General features: G+C 49.9%; 1 protein-coding gene across 4 annotated transcripts in view; it reads right to left on the bottom strand.

Moving 5' to 3' along the window:
• SLC13A5 (solute carrier family 13 member 5) overlaps positions 1-16,039 on the bottom strand; it is a 27,431-nt gene extending 11,392 nt beyond the window's left edge. The window contains exons 1-6 of one of the 4 annotated variants that reach the window (XM_056806924.1): positions 15,826-16,039; positions 14,402-14,530; positions 14,048-14,184; positions 13,622-13,959; positions 13,295-13,460; positions 1-81 (exon numbers count right to left, since the gene is read on the bottom strand). The exon at positions 1-81 is cut by the window's left edge and continues 42 nt beyond it. In XM_056806924.1, coding sequence (XP_056662902.1) covers positions 1-81; positions 13,295-13,460; positions 13,622-13,959; positions 14,048-14,184; positions 14,402-14,530; positions 15,826-15,927 — 953 coding nt within the window. In that variant the 5' untranslated portion in view covers positions 15,928-16,039. The remainder of the gene's footprint in view (positions 82-13,294; positions 13,461-13,621; positions 13,960-14,047; positions 14,185-14,401; positions 14,531-15,825) is intronic. The other 3 variants (XM_056806922.1, XM_056806925.1, XM_056806923.1) reach the window with 3 other exon arrangements.
• Between the last annotated feature and the right edge of the window lie 2,051 nt (positions 16,040-18,090).

Below are 18,090 nucleotides of genomic sequence, written 5' to 3' on the forward strand. Positions count from 1 at the left end.
AGGAGCATGAAAACCATGTTGGGGAAGGCGAAGCTCATCCAGGAGGCGAAGTTGATCACGTCTCCGTTGTTGGGGAACAGCCTGGAGAGGGGAGGGAGAGGCCCGCGTGGGCCCAGGCCGCTTGGGGGAGGGGCAGCCCTCCCTGGCTGGGGAGAAATCTTGTTCGGGCCTGACAAAAGAGCATCGGCATCCACCCAGCAGAAGCGGCCTGGAGGAGCCTGGAAGCCGCCGCCGAGGCTCCTTCCGCAGTGCCTACTTATGCCAGAAAGCAGGCGGGCAGCTCTAGTACCCTCCTGGCCCGGCGGCCTGGGCTTCTTCTGTAGCCCTTACTGGCCCTATTTCTACTGCTAGGCCCTTTGGGGGCTGCCAAGTCTGGGATCAGAAAGACTCGTGGTCCCGAGTTCAAATCCCACTTTGACCATTTTCTAGCGACGTGACCCTGGGCGAGTCACTTGATCTCGTTGGCCTGGCTTCTCTCATCCTTAAGATGAGCAGCAGACCCTGGATGAGCCCTTGGCCTCCTCTGGGCCCCACCCAACCTCTCCCAATGAGCCCGCTTTTCTGGCCTCTTTCCAGCCTCCGGGGTGGGGGAGGAGGTGGGCAGCCCCTATTCTGGCCTGGAATCCTCCCTTCTTTGCCTTTCCAGTGAATGTCCCCCAATCCCTTCTGGGGTCTGGGAGAAGCTGCTTGTCTTGTGGAATCCCAGCTTGAGGAGGAGGCCCGGTACTCGGCCTCCTTCCCGGACACCTCCAGGCCCAAGACCTTCCCAGGACCTCTTCTTTAGGGTTCTTTTCAGGAGGTGACCAATGATCCGTTGTAGCTGCCTCAATACTTCTGACTCCTTCTGTCTTAGAAGCAACACTGTGTGTTGGCTCCAAGGCAGAAGAGCGGTCAGGGCTAGGCCATGGGGGACAAGTGACTTGCCCAGGGTCACTCAGCTGAGAAGTGGCTGAGGCCAGATTGGAACCCAGGACCTCCCGTCTCTAGGCCTGGCTTTCTATCCCCTGAGCCACCGCACTGCCTCCCATTTGTGTCATTTTTCCCTTGATACTTATTCAGTTTAGCACAGTCGGTGCTTTCCTGGAGGAAGCTGAGCAGTGGTGGTCTTGGCCGAAATCCCCCCATGTCGTCGTGACCCTCTAACTGCCTCCTCTGAACGTCCTCCAGCCAACCACTGGCCTTCCCAGGAGGTGGAGGGACCGAGGTGGTCACCTCCCTGAAGCCTGCTTATCATTGGGCCCAACATGGCGGCTGTGTCATCTCAAAGGCGCTTTGATCTCACGCGCCATCGGGGGCCCCCAGATTCGTTTCAGATGAACTAGGAGGGGATGCCTCTTCCATCTGGACCTCAGAAAAGGAACAGTCGACTCGGCCTCTTTTATTCCCTCCAGAAACCCAATCTTGGACGCGCTTTCCCCACGTCTGAGACGCTCCTTAGACTAATGTCCGATGGGCTGTCCAAGATACGGTGCTAGAATTTGGGGCAGAATGCAGAGATTTATTCAAAACAAAATGTAAGACTTTTAAAAATTTCAGCAAACCTCAAGACATAAATTACTGAGGAAAGAAGTCTCTCACTGACAGTATTTTCTGGGAAAGCAGCCATTTGGAAATTGGGTTTAGGCTAACATCTTGTTTACTGCTCCGTAATGCATTCAAAATCAAGATGCTGTAGATTCAAAAAGAGGGAGGCAAGGGAACAGGACGAGCAAGGGCCTCAGGAGGGGCGAGGGTTAGGGAAATGGTGGTCAGAAGTGAATGAGATGTCTGAAAAGAAATAGGGTAAAAAGAAAGGGAGATGATAAACCGTGAGGGGGAAGGATGCAGGGAAATTTACAACTAGGAATGATAACGTTGAATGTGAATGGGCTGAACTCACCCACAAAACAGAAATGGAGAGCAGCATAGATCAAAACCCAGAATCCAGCAATATGCTGTTACAAAGAACAGCTTTAAAAATAAGTGACTCACAAAGTGTACAGAGAAGGGCTATAGGATTTATATGTGTTAGAATGTATTATGCTTTAGCTGATGCAAACAAAGCAGGGGTAGCAATCATTTTTTCAGATAAAGTTGAAATTAAAATAGATTGAATTAAAAAGAAATAAACTGGGAAAATACATCATGTTAAAAGGTACCTTAGATAATGAAGTAATATCAATATAAATCTATATGCATCAAATGCTATAGCATCCACAATTTTTAAAGGAAAAGCTAAATGAATTCTAAATAGTTAGCAAAACTATAATAGTGGAGGACACAAAATTTCTCCTCTCCAAACTAGCTAAATTTAATGAAAAAACAAAGAAGAAAGAAGTCATATACAGATGAATAATATTTTAGATAAGTTAGCTATGATAGACATCTGGAGAGAACTGAACAGGAACAGAAAGAAATATATCTTTTTCTCTGTGGTATATGGGACCTTTACAAAAACAGATCAGAATGCAATAAAAATAACATTGAATAAGGGAACATGGAAAACCAGACTAAAAATTAATTGGACCAGCCCAATACATATAGCACCAGTGGAACTGGCAGAGCAGGAACCAGCTTAGTGTACAAGATGTGTGGGGAATCAGCAGCAGGGGAAAGAGAATCAAGCTGGACAAGATAGCTGCAAGTGCCCCCACAGTAAGTCAGTCAAGCAACCCCCTTGAAGTATACATAGTAACTCCTAAAGGCAGCCAATCCTACCGCTAGCACCAGAGCAGACTATACTGCAAGCTTAGAATAGCTCTCCCTCTACCCTAGGGGCAGAACAGAACTTGAACATATAGGCATGGTAATGAAAAAAAATCCTAGAAAAATAAGCAAAAGACAAAGGGAAAAACCTGACCTTTGAAAGTTTCTTTGGTGACAGGGGAAAATCAAATACAAACTTAGATGAAAACAGTGACAAAACAGAAACATAAGAACCCTGTAAGGAAAGTATGAAGAGGTGTCAAGCCCCAAAAGAAATCTGGGAAGAACTGGGAAATAAGTTTAAAAAATCAAATAATGAGAGAACTGACAGAAAGAGTTAGCATCGTATGGAGAAAATTCAATGAAGAAAACAACTTCCTAAAAACTTTAATGGGCCAAATGAAAAGGAAGTCACAAAAAAATCCACTGAGGTAAACAACTTCTTAACAAGTAGAATTGACCAAATGAAAAGGGAAGCACAAACGTTCAAGGAAAAAAATAACTTCCTAAAAATTAGAACTGGACAAATGGAACCTAATGACTCCATAAGATATCAGGAAACAATAAAACAAAAGCAGAAGAATGAAAAAAAATAGAAGAAAATCTGAAATATCTCACTAGAAAACAAATGATTTGGCAAATAGATCCAGAAGACATAATCTAAGAATCACTGGAATACTGAAAGCCATGATCAAAAAAAAGCATCTGACACCATATTACAAGATGTCATCAGGGAAAATTGCCCAGATATGGGGTAATAGAAATTGAAAGAATTCACTGATCAAATACTGAAGGGGCTCCCAAAATAAAGAAGCATTCCAGGACTATTGTAGCCCATTTCCAGAAATACCAAGGCAAGGGAAAAGTATCACAAGCAGCCAGCAGAAAATAATTCAAATATCATGGAGCCACAGACAGGATTACACAGGACTTAGCAGCTTCTACATCAGAAAACCAAAAGGCATGAAATACTATATTCCAAAAGGGAAAGGAACTAAGATTACAATCAAGACTCATTTATCCAGTGAAACTGAGCATAATCTTCGGGGCAGAGGGCAGAGATGAATAGATATTTAATGGAACAAAAGACTTCCAGCCATTCTTGACAAAAAGACCAGGACTGAAATGAAAATTCCACAATTAAATTTGACACTCAAGAGAAGCATAAAAAGTGGAAACTTAATGAATTCAATAGTTATATTGATTCATGGGAAGATAATAATTAAGGTACTTGATATATGTATGGAAATATTTAAGATACTTAAAAAACTTTTATCACTATTCAGGTGGCAAGGAAGGGTATAAACAGAAGGAAGGGAGTAAGTTGAATAGGATGGGATGATACCCAAAAAAATTAAGGGACAAGAAAGAGGAAAACATAGGGAGAAGAGAAAAGGACAGGGTTATAGGGAAGTATCTCATAAGAAGAGTCAATATAATGGAAGAGAAGATAGTGAGTGGCTAGCAATGCTTGAACCATATCCTCATCAGAGGGATCCTCAAAGAGGGAATAACATCCACACTCAGCAGGCTATAGAAACCCAACTTACTCCATTGGGAAGTAGGAGGAGAAGGGAAATAAGAAAAGAGAAGGATGCGATAAACAGGGGGAAATAAGAATGGAGGGAAATGCATAGTTAGTAATAATAACTGTGAATGTGAATGGAATGAACTCACCCATAAAATGTAAGAGGATAACAGTGAATTAAAAACCAGAGTCCCACAATATGCTATCTTCAAGAAACACATTTGGAGGCAGCTAGATGGCTCAGTGGATTGAGAGCCAAGCCTAGAGTTGAGAAGTCCTGGGTTCAAATGTGACTTCATATATTGTCTATCTGCGTGACCCTGGGCAAATCACTTGACTCCCATTGCCTAGCCTTTACCTATTTTCTGCCTTGCAGCCAATACACAGTGTTGATTCTAAGATAGACAGTAAAGGTTAAAAAAACCCACACATTTAAAGCAGGAAGACATACAGAGCAAAGGCAAGGGGCTAGAGCAAAATCTCTTATGCTTCAGCTAAAGTAAAAAAAACAAACAAAAAAAAAACAGCAGGGGTAGCATCATGACCACAAAGCAAAAGTAAACATTTATCTAACTAAAATAGATAAGGAAATTACATCTTGATAAATTGTATCATAGACAAAGAAGTAAAATCAGTACTAAACATATGCACCAAGTAGCATAGCATCCAAATTCCTAAAGGAAGAGTTGGCTGAATTAGAGGAGGAAATAGTAAAGCTATGCTAGTGGGGCTCTTAGCCTTTTCCTCTTGGGGCTAGATGAACCCAACCAAAAAATAAACAAGAAAGATGTTAAGGAGGTAAACGGAATTTTAGAAAGTTTTGACATGCTAGACTCCTGGAGAGAAGGGAATAGAAAGGAATACGCCATTTTCTCAGCAGTATATGGCACCTTCACAAAAATTGGCCATATGATAGAGTAAAATAACTTCCTAGTCACATGCAGAAAAGCAGAAATACCAAGGGCATCCCTTTCAGACTATAGTGCAAAAAAACTGCTCCAGAAAGACTAAAAATTACTTGGAAACTTCATCTAATCCTAAAGAATGAACAGGTCAAAAAACACGTCATAGAAACAATCAATAATTTCATTAAAGAGAATCTCAAAAAGGAGACAATTCTCGTGAGTTACTTTGCCCAACTACCTACCAATACAGCTGACAATCCAAGTGAAATAGAAGAACGTTTTTAAGTACCGATTGCCCAGAGTAACAGTGGAGGACAAGAACCCAAGCAATCCCATCTCCAAAAAAGAAATGGAACAAGCCAAAAATGAATTCTCTCTGGAGAAGCCCAGGACCAGATGGACTCTAGCAAACACCCAAAGAACCATTGATTCCAATACTATAGTTTAAAATGGGCAAAGAATTCACTTTATGGCCCAAATTTGGTGATGCCAGGAAGAGCAAAAGCAAGGAAGCGAAGCTATGAAACGATCTCCCCAGCAGAGTGATGTGACGTGTCCAACAGCGTACTAGCAGGGACGTGAAAGGGCGACAGCATGTGGACGCCCGCCATGACCAGAGAGGTGTGTTTTGCACCAGGAATGCACAGATGGCTCAATATTAGGAAAACTCCCAGCAGGACTGACTGCCTCAGTAGCGAACCCAACAGAAACCACGTGCCATGTGGCTATCTCGCGAGGTGCAGACAAAGCTCTTCCTTTCTAGCTCTAAAGCCAACAGCGGAGAACACTGGAACGGAGGGAGCTTTCCTTAAAACGGGGATGGCGTCTATCCAGAAGCAGCAGCGAGCATTCTCCGCCGTGGCCAGAGACTAGAAGCCTTTCCAGTAAGATCAGGAGGGCCGCAAGGGGGCCCTGGACAGGGCAGCCAGAGCAGTGAGAGAAGAAGCAGAAGCTGCAGGTACTAAAACGGGCAACAAAGAAAGCTGTCACTCTTTCCAGCCATAAGAGGATCTAGTTAGAGAATCAGCCACAAACGAATCAAAACAATGAACGAAGCGGCAGGATATCAAAGAGACCCACACAAAATCCCGCCAGCCAGAGAAGGAGAAATCCCGCGTTTCAATAACTAGCGACAACATCAAATGCTTGGGCGTCTGCCAAGACAAAGCCAACAATTACACGAACCCTGAGACGGCTTTTGGTGCCTGTCATGTGTGTCTTCTATCTTGACATGCGCAACATGGAAATAGATATTGCAAGAAAGTGCTGGTAGAACCTGTTTCTGACTATTCACCGCGGAGGTGCAGGGAGGGAGAAAACACGAACCCCAAAATGTCCGAAAACAATCGTCCACAACTGTTTCCATATGTGACTAAAAGGAAGAAAGGAGGAAATTTTAAGGGGGGGAAAGAACCACCTGAGCACAACTCTGAAACATTTTCCACACAAATAAGGTCAGATCTAACATGGAAAAACATTCATTACTCCTGTGTGTGTGTGTGTGCGCGCGCACGTGCTGGAGCGCTAGAATAAAAAAATGACAATTCTACCAAAATTAATGCACCTACTCAGTGCCACACCAATCACACCACCAAAAATTATTTCATAGAGCTGGAAAAAAAATTCATCTGGAAGAACAAAAGACCAAGAGGATCGAGGGAGTTGATGACAAAAAAATGTGAAGCTGTACCGGACCTCAAACTGTATTCTTAAATGGCAATTACCAAAACAATCTGGTACCAGCCAAGAGGCAGAGTAATGCAGTGATGGTGAACCTTTTAGAGGGACAGGGCATGTGAAATGTCCTCAGGGGAGGGGGAGGGGGAAGCCCAGCCCCACCCCCACCCCCACCCTATCCCGCTTTCTAGTAATGAACTCTGGTGAACTCTCTGCTGGGGCAACAGCCTGTGTGCCTACAGAGAGGGCTCTGAGTGCCCTCTCTGGCACGCATGCCAAAGGTTCGAAGGAAGTAGTGGGACAATGGAAGAGATTTGGTAATCAGCACACAGTAGTAAATGATGATAGTTTCCTAGTGTTAAATGAACCCAAAGAACCCAGCTTTGGGGAGAAGACTTCACCATTTGACCCAAACTGCTGGCAAACTGAAAAACAGTAGGGCAGAAACTAGGCACAGACCAACACCTCGTACCATACACCAAGATAAAGTCCAAAAGCCTACATGATCTAGAAGTGAAGGATGATACTGCAAGCAAATGGGAGGAGCCTGGAATAGACCTACAGAGAAGGGAAAAGACAAGAGAGAGAACATCATGAGAAGGAAAATTTTTATTACAGCAAATTAAAAAGCTTTTGTATAAACAAAACAAAACAAAACAATGTAACCAAGGTTAGAAGGGAAACAAAAATCTGGGGGAAATCTTACAGGTCTCTGACAAAGGCCTCATTGCTCAAATGGAGAGAGAACTTCTAGGAATACAAGTCACTCTCCGATTGGTGAATGGTCAAAACATCAGAACAGGCAGTCAGTTCTCAGATAAGAAAATCAAAACAATGTTCCTATGCAAATATACTCCAAATCGCGCCTGATTAAAGCAATGCACATTCAAAGAACTCAAAGATACTGTCTCACCCCTATCAGGCTGGCCAATATTACTAAAAAGGAAAATGATAAACGTTCTGGAGGGGATGTGGGAGAAATAAGACACTAATACACTGTTGATGGAACTAGAAACTGATATAACCTAGCAATCTGGAGCAATCTAGAACCATGCCCAAAGGGCCATAAAACTGTGCATGCTCTTTGACCCAGCAATAGTACTAGTAAGTCTGTGTCCCAAAGAGATCAAAGAAAAGGGAAAGGACCTATTTGTACAAAAGTATTTATAGTCCCTCTTTTTTGTGATGGCAAACAACTGGAAACTGAGGCGCGGTCCACCTATTGGGGAATGAATGGCTGAACAAATTGTGGCTTGTGCTTGTGATGGAATATTATTGTGTCATAAGAAATGAACAGGAGTATCTCAGAAACACCTGGAAAGACTTATTTGAACTGATGCAAAGTGAAGTGAGCAGAACCAGAAGAACAATGTGCACAGTGACAGCAATATCATATGGTGAACAACCGTGAAGATCCGAGATAATCCCAAAGGACTCACTATGGAAAAGACATCTGCTTTCAGAGAAAGAACTGAAGCATGCTGTATTTCGATTTCTTTCTTCATCTTTTTCATTCAAGTTTTCTTCCACAAAATGATTAATATGGAAGAATGTTATATATTGTTTACATATACATAAATCTATATTAGTTTGTTTACTGTCTCAGCAAAGGAGGAGAAGAGGGAGAGAGAGAGAGAGAGAGATGGGGGGGGAGAGACAGAGAGAGACAGAGACAGAGAGACAGAGGCAGAGAGAGAGAGAGAGAGGGAGACAGAGAGGGAGACAGAGAGAGGGGGAGAGAGAGAGACACAGAGACACAGAGAGAGAGAGTGAGAGAGACAGAGAGAGATAAAAAGAGGCACAGAGAGAGTGAGAGAGAGAGAGAGAGGCAGAGAGAGACAGAGGCAGAGAGTGAGAGAGACAGAGAGAGGGAGAGAGAGACACACAGAGACAGAGACAAAGACAGAGATGGAGACAGAGAGACAGAGAGAGAAAAAGAGACAGAGACAGAGAGAGGGAGGGAGAGAGAGGGAGACAGAGAGACACAGAGACACAGAGAGAGAGACAGAGACAGAGAGAAATGGAGAGAAAGAGGGAGAGAGAGAGACAGAGACAGAGAGACAGAGGGGGGGGAGAGGGAGACAGAGAGAGAGACAGACAGAGACAGACAGAGAGAGAGAGAGAGAATTTGGGCCTCAAGATTTTTTTAAATGTTTAAGATTGTTTTAAATATTTAATACTTTAATCTGTAATAATAATTTAGATGATTGGATAATCTCTGTTCAGGGGTGGGCAGAGCCAATGTAACAAAAATGACCATTCTGCCTAAATGAATTGACTGATTCAATGCCACCCCCCCCCCAATTATTTTATTGAGCTAAAAAAATAGTAACAAAATTCATTTGGAAAAACAAAGAATGAAGAATATCAAAGGAATTAATGGAAGAAAATGTTAAAAGAAGGACCAGCAGAACCCAGTTGTAACCAGTATTATAAGACAGTGACTGCTTTTAGAATTCTTGAGCACTGGCTAAGAAATCGAAAGGTCAATCAGTGGAACAGAGTCGAGCTCAAATACACAGTAGTACATAATTATAGCAATCTTGTATTTGAGAAATATAAAGATTTAAGCTTTTCCGATAAGAATTCACTGTTTAGTAAAAATTGTTGGGAAAGGTGGAAAGCAGACTGGCAGAAAGTAGGCAGAAGCCGATAGTTCACCCTTTTTGCCAAGATACGGTCAGAATGGACACCCGACCCAGACAGAGGGAGAAGCCATCATTAAAACTAGAGGGCCAGGGCACATATTCCCTGTCAGACTGATGGAAAAGAATTTGTGAATAAGTAAGAAATCGAGATGTCGAATGAATCATTTTGATTACTCTAAATTCAAAAGATTTTGTACAAGTCAAAGGAAATGCCGTCAAGATTGGAAGACAGAAGGCAGACACTGGAGGAGGAGCAGGCTTTCGAGACAGCTGTTTCTCAGAGAAAGGTCTCTTGTCTCAAATGTACAGAGAAGGTTGTCCAGTTGATCAGAATATGGAGGATTCCCTAACTGATAAATGTAGGGACAACCAGAGACCTTCCATTGGAGCAAAGCTCTGGAAAAGACTCCATTCAGCAAAGCTGTGGAGAGAGCAGTGAGAGCAGAGCCCAAGAAAATCAAAGCCATAGTCTAGCTGGTCGGGCCCAGAGCCCCTCAGCTCACCTGAAGTTTCAAACCCTCCCCATTGTACCTTGCTGGACTTTGCAGAAACTAGATGTTCTTACAAGACCCACTGATGTAAACCATTTCCTCTGGGCACTTGGTGTTAAAGATATTTTTAGGGTTGTGACTTAAATCTAAACTAATTTATTGGTCACCATGGGATATCCCAAATAAAATATCCAAGTCAGCTGGAAATTTATGGTGATTTTAATTAATATAGAGGAAAGAAATTAAGAAAGAGAGAGGAAAAGAGTTAATTTAAACTGCTCCAGATCAGGCTGAGCCAGGCAGGAGTTCAAGGCCGTGGCCAAGGGGGCCTCCCCTGAGAGCCAAGGGAAAGGGAGTCAGTCTTATCACTCACCACATGACCGCCTTAAAGAAACTGTCTGAGGGAGCTCCTCCAGACTCACGTTCCAGGATCAAACTTGCACCCAGGCCTGTTCACAGGAAGTCACCAGCCAGATCCATCTCTCTGGGGAAAGAGCCCAAAGAGAGAAAGTGATGCAAAAGGTTTTATATCACTTTCCTTCATCTCATCTGTACCAATGGTAGCTTCAGCTTGACTTAGGCCAGCCCAGGGGTCTGTCAGCCATTTTCTCCATGTCTATCAAAGGCCATCCTCCTAGATACTTGATCCTTAAGTTTGGGAGTAGACATTACTGATTTTGTTAAAGAGAGTATCTTCATTGTTACAATCAGGAGATAGCTAAATCCAATCTTCACAAAGCCCCCAATGATCATTGGAAGACTAGAATGACACTTCCTTATCAAAATAAAATTCTAGTTCTTTTTCTTCTTAATAGTATGGCAACTTCCTTTAGTCTTAGATGCAAATGGGTAAGTGAAATATTACTGCATTCTGTCCTACAGACTTGTGGGATAGAAATTACTTTAAATTGGACCTGTACAAGGGCCTGTTATGTATTCTTGCTTACTCAACATTTTATATACATAGATTTTAGTATTTTGATTCTGATTTTGAATTTTTTCTTTCTACCAAAATTTTAATTTTCTTCCATTTTTTTCTCTATATATTTTGGGGGTTTTTCTCTTCTTTTGATAATTGATTCATAGGACCCCATAACTCAACATTGCATCCTGAGCTGAACTGAATCTCCCCACTTCAGGGGGGGATTGTATTTTAATAAAAATCTCAAGATATTTAATTTTGTTCGAGAAAAGATCTTCAAGGAAGAAGCTTGCTAACTCCTAAATCCAGAGAATGAATTGTTGCAGAAATATGCTGGAAAATCCACACTACATCAAGAAGATCCAGAATGAAATTTGGGTGTGGTTGATTGAAATGAAGTTTGATTGAACATTTGAATGTATACTCTTATGGCAAAAGGGGACTGCCTCCTAATTGGTTTTTGTCAATGTGCCCAGAAAAAATTGGTTTTGCTGTCTGTCTTGCTTCTATTTCCCTCTTCTATCTAATTATTGTAATTTCCTCTTAGAAACTGAATATTATGTACATCTGTAGTTAGAAGTGCTTTAGGACTACAAGATGATTATGTTAAATGATCAGTGGGGAGACTAGTCTCCCAATGATCATCAGGGGGGATTGTGAAGATTGGATTTAGCTATCTCCTGATTGTAACAATGAAAATACTCTCTGGTATTTAGGAGGATGGCCTTTGATAGACATGTGCAGAAAACAGCTGACAGATCGCTGGGCTGGCCTAAGTCAAGCTGAAGCTACCATTGGTACAGATGAGATGCAGGAAAGTGATGTTAAACCATCCATATATTTTGCGTCACTTCTTCTCTTTGGGCTCTTTCCCCAGAGAGGTGGATCTGGCTGGTGACTTCCTGTGAGCAGGCCTGAGTGTGAGTTCGGTCCTGGAACTCGAGCCTGGAAGAGCTCCCTCAGACAGTTTCTTTAAGGCGGTCATGTGGTGAGTGATAAGACTGACTCCCTTTCCCTTGGCTCTCAGGGGAGGCCCCCTTGGCCAAGGCCTTGAACTCCTGCCTGGCTCAGCCTGATCTGGAGCAGTTTAAATTAACTCTTTTCCTCTCTCTCCCTCTCTTTCTTAATTTCTTTCCTCTATATTAATTAAAATCACCATAAATTTCCAGCTGACTTGGGTATTTTAGTTGGGATTTTTCCCTGGTGACCAATCAATTTAGATTTTAAGTCACAACTATAAAATTATCCTTTACATTGGGCTGCATGGTCACACACGACATGTTAATTGATCAGCCTATAGAAAACTCTGTTTAGATTCGATGAGGTAAACTAAGTGTACTGCAAGAGAACGATGAATGTGAAAAGCTTACCTAATCCCTTACCTGCATCACTTTCTCTCGAAAATGCTATAGGTGACTGTCAACATGGAAGTGTAGAAATCCCCAGTTTACTTAGTTTAAAGGTAGAAAGCCCAGGTTTGGACCTTGTCACAGGAGAGTCTCCCCCCCCCCCCCCCCCCCCCCGCCAGGGAAGGTACCACTTCGCCAGACAATGGACATCCACTTCAGGTGGGAGGCAGCATCCCATGCTTAGTCAAGTAGCTCTTTTGTCTCCAGAAGCCTCTCCCAGTATATCACACCCTCCTTCCCAGGATTGAACTCAGGACCTTCAGCTTGGGAGACTGATGCGCTACCTACTGCGCCAAAGCTGAAGTGGCTGTCTATTGTCTGGCAAAGTGGGACCTTGGAGGGGGGGACTCTCCTGTCACAAGGTCCAAACCTGGGCTTTCTACCTTTAAACTAAGTAAAGTGGGGATTTCTACACTTCCATGTTGACATGACCAGTAAAGTACCTTTGATTGCTATGAGCACCTCGAGGCCTCCTGATTGCCAACTGGGTCTGGAGCATTTTCCTTGCAGCCTTTCGGGAACCCTAAATGGTCTGTCAAGCTGGCCCTTGCTAGACTTGACAGCCCTGGGTTCAAATCTGGCCTCAGACACTTCCTAGCTGTGTGACCCTAAGCAAGTCACTCCCCCCCCCCATTGCCTAGCCCTCCCCGCTCCTCTGCCTTACTGCTTCTAAGACAGAAGACAAGACTTAGAAAAGGCAAGGAAAGCAAGCCAGGTCGGCCTTCCTTCTCTGTGCTGTGAGCTCCTCCTTGGTCATCATGCGGCTCCTTTTCCAGCCAGCTTAGCAGTTCCTCTCCTCAGCAGCACAGCCAGGAGCCAGGAGAGGACCCCCCCCCCCCCAGGGAGGAAGACATTCCTACCCGCCCACCCAATCCAGCTTTCCAGGCCAGTAGCCAATCAGCATCCTGGTATCATGACCGGATCCCTGGTGCCAGTGTGGCCAGGAAAACGTGCCCGGGTCAGCTTGGCCTCCCTGGGACCTGGGGGGGCCGCGCCCTAACGCCGGGGAGCCCAGGGAAGCCCACTTACGAGTACATCTGCCCGGCCAGGACCACGTTGGGCCCGGTCCCGGTCAGGGTCCCGGTGCCGCCAATGGTGGCCGCGTAGCAGATACACAGCGTCAGGGCCTTGGCCGTCTTCTTCCTCTCCATCATCTTCTCGGCCTTCCTGTCGCCTCTGTCGCCCGGGCCTTCCCCTGGAAGGAAAGGCAGCGATTGCCCTGGCACCAGCCTCATTTCAGCAAGGATGGCGGGGGCTCCCCACGGGAAGGAGGGACCCTCCCGAGCTCCAGGGCAAACCCACCCCCACGGAAGCCTCCGGGCCGGAGGCTGGGCTCAGGGGGAGGCTCAGCCTCACCATCCACAGCCACGGCTGGTCCCGGAGCGGGCGGGGGGAGGGGAGGGCCGGGATGGGGAGAGCAAGTGGCCAAACCCTCCGTGGCAGCGAACGTCTGTTCTGGGCCCGTCCTGGAGCTGGTCCAGACCGATGCTTGGTCCAGCGAGGCCTGGCTCTCGGGGTCGTCCTTGACCAACAGCTCCACGGTGCCCGGGGAGGCGCAGCCCAGGTCCTCGTCCTCTATCAGCCTCAGCTCTTCCAGCACAGCCTCCACGATGGGCACCATCATGGACGTGGAGGCCGTGTTGCTGATCCACATGGACAGGAAGGCCGTGATGCTCATGAAGCCCATCATCAGTCTGCAGGAGGGACAAGTCACGGCCAGCCTCCCTGACCTCTGCGGCCTCCGTCCCCTCCCCCTCCCGGAAAAGGAGAAAGAGCGCCTACAGGCCAGGGGCGACTCCGACCAAGAGGAGGGTGCGCAGGGCGATCCTCTTGTGAATGTTCCAGTGTTCCACGGCCACGGCCACGATCAGGCTCCCCAGGAAGAGCATCGTGGTGTCCTTCATGTACTGGACACACACCTGGGGGGCAGCAGAGAGTCCATCTTCCTGCCTGCGCCCAGGGCTAGGGATGGCACTTCTGCTCCCCGGGAGCCTGCCCTGAATCTGCCATCGGAGAGACCTTGGACAAGTCCTTGTGCCTCTGGCGTTCCCCTTTCTGAGCCACAGGGCACTGAGGCAGGGGTGGGCGGCACCAAGTGCCCCCCCAAAGGAAAGCAAACTCTCCAATCTGACGTACCTGCTTGGCTTCCATGACTTTGAACAAAGGGAAAAGCAAGGCAGGAAAGAGGGACGTCACAGGCAGGGGGATGACCTCGGTGCACCAGTACACGGCCATGAGGATGATGACGAAGCCACAGCGGACCATCTGCAAGCAAGCAGAGCGGCGTCCAGCGGCAGCCCCTCCCCTCTCGGACAAAGGAGGGCCAGCGCTCTCCTCGCCTCGCCTTCTCCCACTTCTCTCTTCAGCCAGCCTCAGCCAGCCCACGAACTGCACCGGGGGAGGGAGGGGCAGGAGCTGGCGCCTCGCTGCCCCGCGGTGCGTGTGGGTCCGGCGGGGGAAATCGAGGCACCGCCAGGCAGCCTATGCGCTCGGCCGGGAAAGAGGCCCCTCCCGCCGTGGGATCGGAAAAAAGGCTGCCGCCACCGGGGCTGGGCGGCGCGGTAAGTCCCCAGCCTCGGTGTCCCTCGAGGGCACCTCCGGGCCTCCCGCGTCCCCGGCCGGCGGGAGGGACCGCGGCTTAGCGAAGGAAGTCCCCGCCTCCTGGAGCACGAAGAGCCCCTCTTCTGGGGGAGGGCCGCGGCTCCACTGGAAGCGCCCTCTGGCCGGGCCGCACACTCGGAGTTCCCGGACACCCCAACACCTGGCCTCCCCCAGTCCTGGCGGCTCCAATCCAGGAGGCACGCCCGCCCGCCCGCACGCCTGGCTCCGGGCTCCCAACCCCGGCCGGCCGGCCCGCTCCAGCGCACCAAAGCACTCCCCTCCCCCCAGAGGCCCCGCCCCGCCAGGCGGGGTAAAGCTGGGGGGCGGGGCGAGAGCGCCGGGGCCCATCCAGGACGGCACTCGGACCCCTCCTGAGCCTCGCCAAAGAGCGGGTGATGGAGCTGCGCACTGCATGCCGGGGGCCGCAGAGGCGGGAGGGAGCCTCAGGACGGGCAGCTCCGGGAGCCCGGGGTTAGTTCTCCCGCCCAGCCTCTCCCCCTTCCCGGAGCGCAGCCCAAGGGGGAGGGAGTGCCCTGGGGCTCCCAGGGAGATCCGGAGCCCTGGAGCGGGGTTCGGGGGCCCAAGGGGGCTGCCAAGGGTAAGAGCGGACCAACAAATGAGCCGGGGAGGGGCGAGTGAAGAGACAGACACGCTGGGGGGGGGGGGGGGGAGAGCCAGCGAGACGGACAGACAGACACACGGACGGGGAGAGAACGAGATCCGCAGGAAGAAAGGAAGAGGAGAGAGAAGCCCGAGCGCCACCCAGCCCAGAAGGGGGCCCCGATCGGCCTCGCTCGGTAGAATGCCGCCTCCCAGCCCTGCCACCGGAGCCGCTCCTTTTGCCTTCCACGCAGTCCTCCCGGCGAGCCGCGCTGCCGTTTAAAAAGGGATCTTCCCTGGCCCCGGCTCCCTCCCAGCCCCGCCAAGCCCTCAGGACACGGGCTCCGGCCGCGCTTCACCTTCTGGTGGAAGAAGAACACGCTGGGCAGCAGCAGCAGCGGCGTGCCGAACAGGATCAGGGCACTCTGGAACTTCTTGAGCCACCGCAGCGTCTCGCCCATCTTCTCCGGAGGAGCGAACCCGAAGTGAAGGGACCGCTACGCGCGCCGCCGCCTTAAGTAGCCCCGGCGGGGGGCGGGGCCTTCTCCTTGCCCCCTCCCCCCCTCCTGGCCCCCACCTGAAGCGGGGAGGGAGGGGGAGGGGAGCTCCCTCCTCTGCCCTCAAGGGCTCAGACGCCCTCCTTCCCTCCCCACTCCGCAAGGGGCAGCGCCCTGAGGTGGGGGCGCCAGGTGCCCCGCCCGCCCGCAGACGCTGACGAGGAGGGTTCCGGGAGGTGCCACGCAGCTTCTTTCTGCCCAGGGATTTCAGCGCTCGGCTATGCAGTAACGGCCGCTAATGTGTCCGACCTAGCTCTCCCCCACTCCGGCCCACGAGGCTCCAACCGCGGTTCCGTCCTCCCCTCCTCGCGCCTTCCCAGAACTGGACCGAGCTTAGGGCGGGAAGCCTCGACTAGTGGCCGTCCACTGGGCGATCCAAGGCCGGGGAACCGGCTCTGCACAGAGCCCGACGGGCGCTCCTCTGGCTGTCCGCCCCTGCTCCCTGGGCTCTCCGCAGCCCCACCCCACCCTCCTCCCAGACGGACTCCCTGCTGGGGTACGCGCGGCTCCCTCCCCTCGGCCCACTCCCGACCCGCAAAGCGGAGGCCGGGCTGCCCGAAGGGGCCTGGAGCGACTCCTCCAGGAGAAGCCCTGGACCGCACCGGGATGAGGAAGGGCAGCCGGGCTCCCGGCGAGGCCGCCCTGCTTAGAGGAGGGTGCCCGGGAAGCTCCGGAGGCCTCTGGCCTGTTCAGTTTGGCCTGGAGGGAGGGATGGAGGCCCCGAGTTGGGAGCTACCCGTGGACACTCGCTGCATCAGCCTCGAAACAACGAGACTTGGGTTCAAATCTGCCCCAGACATTTAATAGCTGTGTGACCCTAGGTAAGTCACTTAACTCAGCCTCCGGTTCTTCATCTGTGGAATGAGCTAGAGAGGGAGATGGCAAGCCAGGCCCCAACGGGGTGGCGAAGGGTTGGACGGAGCAGCCGATGTTCCACCGACGAGCCACCGACCCGCTCGCTCCTCCCGGCCAGCAGCAGCAGCACAAGGAGCCCCCTGGCTGCCGGGGAAAAGCCCCCTTTCTTGGGGGGCTACTTCTCGGGGTGGGGGGGCAGCGGGCCGCGGCAGAGCCAGAGCGGTGCTGGGGCGCCCTAAGGAAAGGGAGGGGGGCTGCGGAGCCGCGGTGAGCCTGGGAAAGCTGCCCAGGCTGCCAGCCCCAGGCCAGGAACCGCAGGGCTTCCCTCTGAATTGCCTCTGGGGCCCAAGCGTGGGCCAGAGCTCCGCTCTCCCCCCCCCCCCCCAGGACTCTACTGGCAGCTGAGGCCCGGGAGCCCCTGCTGAAAAGGCGCAGTGCTCCGGGGACTGAGCAGGGACTTGCAGGGACGTCTCCAAGGCGTCTCCCTCCCAGACACTAGGCAGCTGCCCTGCTATCCCCCCCACTAAACGGGAGCCGAGCCCTGGATCTCCCGTCTTGGACCACTGCAGCCAGAACTGCACAGCGGGGCAAGTGACTTGTCCAGGGTCACCCCGCTAGGATGTGCTGAGGCTAGCTTGGAACCCAGAATCTCTGAGCCTCAGTCCTGGGGCTCAAGCCACCAAGCCACCAGGCTACTGGGCTACCAAGTTTCCCTTGCCAATTGTCTTTTGAAAATGCCAGCGCTACTGAAACTGGACTTGTGAAGGGGAGCCAAGGAAGCAGCAGAGTGAGGGCGGCTCTGCCAGCATGACCAAAGAGGAGAAAGTGGAGCAGAGCAAATGCGAATCCTGCCCAGAAGCTCAGGAAAAGTCCACGGGGGTCTTTGGAGCAGCCAGTTCTGCTCAGGGAGACCCCTAGGCAGACAAACTGACGGCAGATGGGCAGACGGGCAGGCAGACAGAGAGAGAGGCAGGGAGATCTGCCTCCAGGGAGGGCAGCCAGAAGCAGGCATGGAGAGGGAGACTCCCTGAGCTGCCCTGGGGAAGGGACAAGGCCAGCAAGCAGCACAGATCCAGGGCAGACTCAGCTGGAGCCCCGCAGGCACACACCGCACATGGCAGAGCCATTCCAGGTGAGCAGGCCCCGGGCAGAGCACCGAGGAAGGAGGAAGGAAGAAGCCAAGAAGAGCAGCAAAGCTGCGGCTCAGAACGA

This window comes from Monodelphis domestica, chromosome 8, assembly GCF_027887165.1.
Source record: "Monodelphis domestica isolate mMonDom1 chromosome 8, mMonDom1.pri, whole genome shotgun sequence".
Taxonomy (NCBI): domain Eukaryota; kingdom Metazoa; phylum Chordata; class Mammalia; order Didelphimorphia; family Didelphidae; genus Monodelphis; species Monodelphis domestica.